The sequence below is a fragment of the Branchiostoma lanceolatum genome, chromosome 1, assembly GCF_035083965.1.
Source record: "Branchiostoma lanceolatum isolate klBraLanc5 chromosome 1, klBraLanc5.hap2, whole genome shotgun sequence".
Classification (NCBI taxonomy): Eukaryota; Metazoa; Chordata; class Leptocardii; order Amphioxiformes; family Branchiostomatidae; genus Branchiostoma; species Branchiostoma lanceolatum.
Window position 1 is genome coordinate 363,336 of NC_089722.1, and position 6,755 is coordinate 370,090.

General features: G+C 43.5%; 1 protein-coding gene across 1 annotated transcript; it reads left to right on the plus strand.

Annotated features, from left to right (window-relative positions):
- The first annotated feature begins 5,042 nt into the window (after positions 1–5,042).
- LOC136449199 (uncharacterized) lies at positions 5,043–6,083 on the plus strand. Its single transcript, XM_066449084.1, has one exon. The coding sequence runs from the start codon at positions 5,043–5,045 to the stop codon at positions 6,081–6,083; it is 1,041 nt and encodes a 346-aa protein (XP_066305181.1).
- The last annotated feature ends 672 nt before the right edge of the window (positions 6,084–6,755 follow it).

A 6,755-nucleotide genomic window follows, 5' to 3' on the forward strand; every position in this document is an offset into this window, starting at 1 on the left:
TCTTCGATGAACCATTGATTCATCCATAACACTAGAAGTTGAAAGTTGTGAAGATCACTTCTGGGCATGTTTTGATCATAAACCGCCAGATGTCGTCGTTTCTTTGTACACGCTTGACATGTCCAATTCTCATGAACATTTTGTCAAATCTTCATGAGAAAATTTCCTTTACATACGAGATTCCAGCCGGTATGGTGCGAGCTGCTTTTGCAATAAACGATCGATTGCTTAATTTATACATCATGTACATGGCACTCGGGTGTAAAAGGAATAAATATTGAAGTCCCTTCGTTATCCACTTTCACTTCTGTGTGCAGTTTGTGTGTAAACCGCTAAATAGCGTTGTTGCTTTGTCGTAGATCAACGATGACTTTCTTCCACACTTTTTGACTTTTAAAGGTAATAGATGGGAGTGATTGGAACTTGCCTTACTGGCCAAATTTATCACCTTGATAAAAAGTCCGTCCTTGTAGAGTAACTGACGATGTGTCTTTTTATTCTAGTTTCTTCGACTTGTTTGAATATCAGAATAAGGCTACACATTTTTTCCAGCGTTCTTAGAAATATTCAATGTAGAATTGAACGAGAGTCCGACTTAAAGTCTGTGGACTGGGAAGAAAACTAAAATCTGACTAAATCACTCCCGCTTAAAGAACCGAGACACGAACTTAATCTGGTCCCAACTCTTTATTTCTATGTTGAACGTTCAATCAATTATTTTTCTAATCAAGAAACACCAAATGAGATAGGTGAGGCCTAACGGTAAGAAATCGCACATCTATAACTGTACATCAACTTTGGCTTCCTCTGAACTTACCGGAAAAAGACTTGTAACCGACTTCTCCCTAGAATGTTGATAACGTGATGACGACACGCCTTGTCTTTCCTTCTAACACGATGTGTTCTCAATAAAGTCTAACTTTTTTCCCGTTTTGTCTCGTCTATATATGGTTGAATGTGTTTGCATTGTGGTTGGCCGTCAGAGCGTGATGATATACAATCGATTCCTCGTATTGGTAAAATGCAAAGGAACGTGTCATTTACTGTAGGACCTGCATGGTTTTCCATTGATTGAATTAAAAGTTATATACAAAAAACATCAGAAACCACGGTGTTCATTAGACTTTTAAATCCACGATGCGGTTGCTGGCCTTGTGGCCTGTATCCTTCCTTTTCGTCCATGCTGCAGACAGGCTGCGCCTCATGCAAGGCCAGAGAATCGCATTTCGCGATTGCTAATGAGTGACTATACAGTAGCTGGTAGATGTGCATGCGCAGAAGGCTGATGATCCGATTCCTATTGGCCATCTAAACGACATCCGAGAAGGTTTGATTTTTACTTTGACTGAATTTCAATAACGAAACGTTCAAGCCATGGCACAGAGGCTGACTTTCCTTGCTTCGCAAGTTGACCACCGTAATAAAACATTCCGTCCTCCTTGTAGAATGACTGAATATTCCCCATTGTGAGATGATCGAAATTCGACATTAATTTGACGGTCGTTTTTGCCACTTTTCCCGCGGCGGCCGGGAGCGGTACTGCAGATTAGGCTCTCACGGGGGGCGTAGTCCCAACTTGTAGATAGGTAACGGTAATAGTTAATAATACATGAATATCCTTCTATACAGAACATTGGGTTGAAAGTCAGGCAACAGGTCCAGATGCCTTGTCTTCACTTAGAACTACCTTTAAGACTTAAAAAAAAAGAAACAAGAGTGACGTAAAAAGGATCGCTTTTCAGGCGCTGATAGTGGAGTCTACTCATCAAATTGGCATCGGCTTGTTTTGGACGTCGTTTTAGGCGTTTTTGTCGACAAGAAAATTGCGCAAAACTTGGACTTTGGTACAAGAGAAATATCCGCTTCGGTAACTCTTCCGCATAAGGCCAGTGTCGGACTTCCGGGTTCGGTGTCCGCAGAAGATATGAGATATTTGTCTCCACAAGTGGTGAATATGACATCCGAGACACAAGGCGGCATCCCAGGAGCATCTTTTACCGCCCACATTCTCGTCACGTGACAAAATGTCGTTTTTCCCAACCGGGCTGGGCGTGAAGGTAACCGATAATTTGTTTTCAATCAACAGTCGACTAGGACTAGATCACCAACCATACAGCAATTTATATAGTGCCTTCAATGTATCTATTTGTCTTTCTATCTCACTCTCTCTATCTTCCTGTCTCCCTCTACCTCTCTCTCTCTCTCTCTCTCTCTCTCTCTCTCTCTCTCTCTCTCTCTCTCTCTCTCTCTCTCTCTCTCTCTCTCTCTCTCTATATATATATATATATATATATATATATATAAATGTATGTAATATATATAGATATATAGCTATAGCTATCTACATCTATCCATATATCCTCTTACTTGTGATGGTAAAAAACGGAATAACTTGCATTACTTGCCAATTACATCACATTGAAGCCCGTCCTCCTTGTAGAGTTACTGACGTTGTGTCGTTGATGTAGTTTCTTGGCCTGATATGTTCGTAGCCAGATATAACTATTTGAATAAGGCTACACTCATCTATTCTCCTGCGTTCTTGGAAAATTTCAAGCAATAATTAAGAGAGATCCTGATTTGAAATCTGAGGGCTGGGAGGCAACCTTGAATCAGACCATATTCACTACAGCTGAAAGAACGGTTAGCATTAGTCGGAGCCCGACTTGAAATCTGACTTAATTCGCTATAACTTAAAGAACGGAGACTCAAACTTTACCTGGTCCCCACTCTTTTTTTTATCTTGATCTTTCAATTATTATTTTTTTTCAGCAAATTAGTTTGGTGTGGCCTAACGGTAAGGAATCGCGCCGCTAGAACTGAGCATCAACTTCGACAACCTCGGAACTTTCCGGAAAAAACTGCCCTGTTGTAGCCAACCTCTCTCTAGAACCGATAACGTGATGACGACACGCCTAATCTTCCCTTCTAGCGCGATGTGTTCTCAATACAGTCTAACTTTTCCCCGTTTTGTCTCATCTACATGGTTGAAATTTGTTTGTGATATGCCTTCAGAGCGTATGATATACACCAGACCACTCTTATAGGTAAAATCTGAGGGAACCACATCATTCATGACCTGAAATTCCATTGATCGCTTTGTTAAATGTCTACCAATTTGTCATTCATGATTCAAAATGGTCACACTTTCGAAGTTAAGGCAAAATAAGCCTTCAAAATCCAAACCCCTTTGCGAGTCTGTCGCAATTTGCCATTCCCGAAAAAACTGAAGTTTTTGATGGTCGCTTAGCTACTTTTGTTGTGGCGGCCGGGACCGGTACTGCAGAATAGGCTCTTATGGGGTCTGTAACCCCCGACGTGTATGCTATATACAAACCATCAGAGAACACTAAACACTTGAGACTATAATCTAGAATCTAGCAAAGCTACCGAATTATCTTGAGGTATTCCTGGTGCATAAAACATTCAATAACCAGTTTATACGTCAGTCTTTGATCTATAGAGACGAACATATTCTCCCACCTCTGCCTACAATGGTTCTGTTGACATGAAGATATCGTTTCTTTCAACACCTTTTGACTTCAGGTCTTGTAGGCGAACCAGACCAACAACATCGTCACCTCACCTGCGGGCACAAACGTCATCCAGGTGAGGCGCCGCGGGGGGGTTTCAAATGCATTTCAGAAATTTGGACGACATTTACGCTAGGTGACGTCTCATCAGAAAGTAACCACCTTTTTGCGGTGTCGAGACGTTAAGAAGTGATTGCGAAAGGCTGAAGTTTCTTGCACAGCATCCAAGTTTAACGAGAACTCAATTTTGCCATGACCGATGCAAGTAACAATCACTCCGAGTTTGATCTTCAGTCTTAAAACATCAGATATTTATATGTTCCCCATCCCTGCATACAATGGTGATGTTTACATGAATATATTATCTGCTCCAATGGTTTCGGTTCATTGGGTCGACAGCGTTGCACCTCACCTGCGGGCACACACGTCATCCAGGTGAGGAACCCTACATTAACATTGTGAGGATTTTGGGAGTCAAATATATTTGAGAAAATATGACAGTCGCGAAACTGTCGAAATGTGCGAAATTAGTTTGAAACATTCCCATGATCCCGCTAGGTTGTACAGTTGCGACTGCTTTAGACGGATCCTTCACAATGTAAAAAGTTATTGTTTTTAGTGCGTTTCATGTTGGGATAAAAGTGGAATGAGGTTGAGGTGTGGGGAGGGCAAAAGCGTGTCTGAATTCTGTGCACTAGCTGGTTAAGTGGCTAAACGCTGCTCAAAACGCCAGTGTGACAGAAATGCAGATTTTTGGCCCATGTAATTACATCGAGCGCTGTGTGTGTCGGTATGTGCTTGTATTGTTATAATTGACCTTAAAGGTCACCTGCGACACCCTGGAGCATGTTTAAATGTCATTATCGTGCGATGCGCGCCATATTGACTCCACCAAACAGATGACACAAACGTCAATACGACAAGAAAGTACAGGACCTTTTGTCAGACCGCAACACCTACCTCCCTCTAAAGAAGGACCCAACCAACAGATTTAAGACTAAGATCACAGCTGTACTGAAAGACTTAGAGGAGAAAAAGAAAGTCATTGACAGAAAGACTTATCTGAAGATCCATCCAACTGGGGAACAACCACCAGCTTTCTACGGACTTCCCAAAATACATAAGAAGGATATCCCACTACGCCCTATTGTGTCCAGCATTGGATCTCCGACCTATGACCTGGCCAAGTTCCTCGCTGAGATCATAGGACGGTTAGTAGGCATATCTGAACACCACATCAAGAACAGCGGGGATTTTGTCAACAAGATAAAGGACATTCGGGTTGAGAAAGACGAGATAATCACATCCTACGACGTGTGCGCACTCTTCACCTCCATACCTCCGAAGGGAGCGGTAGCCGTGGTAAAGGACTTCCTTGACTCTGACACCACCCTGGGAGAGAGAACCAACCTATCTACTAAATAAATCTGTGAACTCTTAGAACTCTGCCTGGGAAGCACTTACTTCGTCTACAACGGACAGTTCTACCAACAGTTGCATGGTTGCGCAATGGGGTCACCAGTGTCCCCAATAGTCGTCAACCTGTACATGGAGAAGTTTGAGAAAGAGGCCCTCAACAGCTTTCCTGGCACCCCTCCTGCCAACTGGTTCCGGTACGTCGATGACACTTGGTGCAGGATCAAGAAAACTGCTGCAGACAAGTTCTTCGAACACATCAACCAGGTGGATGAGAACATTAAGTTCACCCAGGAGGAGAGCCAGAACAACACACTGCCCTTCCTGGACTCCAAAGTCATTGTGGAAGAAGACGGCCACCTCAACGTGGATGTATACCGGAAGCCCACCCACACCGACCAGTACCTAGCCTTCCAGTCCCATCACCCCTTGGAACAGAAACTTGGTGTCATCAAAACCTTGTTTCACCGAGCGGACACCATCATCACTTCCGAAGAAGCCAAGTCCAACGAGCACAGACACCTTGAGAACGCCTTGAGCAAGTGTGGCTACAAACGATGGACTTTTCACAAAGCACTCAAGCCGACTGATGAATCCAAGAAACCTTCAAAAGAGAAACACATGCAGAAGAGGAAGACAACAGCGAATGCCACTATTCCGTACATCCAAGGAGTTTCAGAGAAACTCCGGCGAATCCTGCAAGACTTCAACATCGGCACCAGCTTCAAACCCTACTCTACCCTCAGACAGAAGTTGGTCCATCCCAAGGACCGCGTACGCAAACACATCAAATCCGACGTCATCTATAGACTTAAGTGTGAACATCCACAGTGCCGCGACACCTACATTGGAGAAACCAGCCAACCACTGAAGACAAGGTACAATCAACATTGCAGGGCTACAGCAAGCAAGTACTCATCGGCCATCTACCACCACATGAAACATCACCGGGGCCACTCATTCAGACTGGAGACAACGGACGTCCTGGATCGTGAACCACGATGGTACGAACGCGGAATCAGGGAGGCCATCTACGAGAGGATCTACAACCCCACCTTGAACAGGAAGGGAGGACTCCGCGTAGAACTCTCGGGTACCTGGGACTCCACCCTCCCCCCACCCAAAGGACAATAACTTTTCCTATGGTGTTGTCTTACCATAGGAACCTTCTTAACTTATTTTACATTACAATGTGTTGTCTAACCATAGGAATCTTCCTAACTTATTTTACATTACAATGTCGCTTATGCATGACTGTGTGATTTGCCATGTAAAAACCGGTTTTTCTAGTTATTGTATATAAGTACTGGTTCGTTCTGCTAGTTCACTTTAGTGACGCTGAAGAAGAGTGATGGATGTCACTCGAAACGTCCGGAAATAAATCTCCGAATTTTTATCCAGTTGTAGAGTCTGAATTTCTCCTTATATATTGTTTACCTGGATGTCTAACCTTCACAAACAGATGACACAGTATCTCGTATTCTATTATTTTACGAGCGTAGCAACTTGTATTCCATTATTTTACGAGCGTAGCAACAGCAGTAAAAATATCAACAGGCAACTGTAACGGTCTGTCTTTCGAAGAAATTAATGCCATGTTAGTCTTTACCTGAAACTTTCGAAAATCATTTGGATGAACATGTTGTCAGTGCCTGCGCCCTTTGACCCCTTCCGCACTGCCACAACGTCATCACCAGTATCATGGGTTGGGGCTAGTTTTGCCGCATTCTTCTGGGTTGGGCCCATCTTGTTCTGGGTTGGGCCGATCTGGCACGCACACACTCTGTTAGTTAGTCCCACCGACCG

Excerpts from the sequence above, each read along its gene's own strand:
- LOC136449199 (XM_066449084.1), top strand. The coding sequence starts at position 5,043 with ATGGGGTCACCAGTGTCCCCAATAGTCGTCAACCTGTACATGGAGAAG.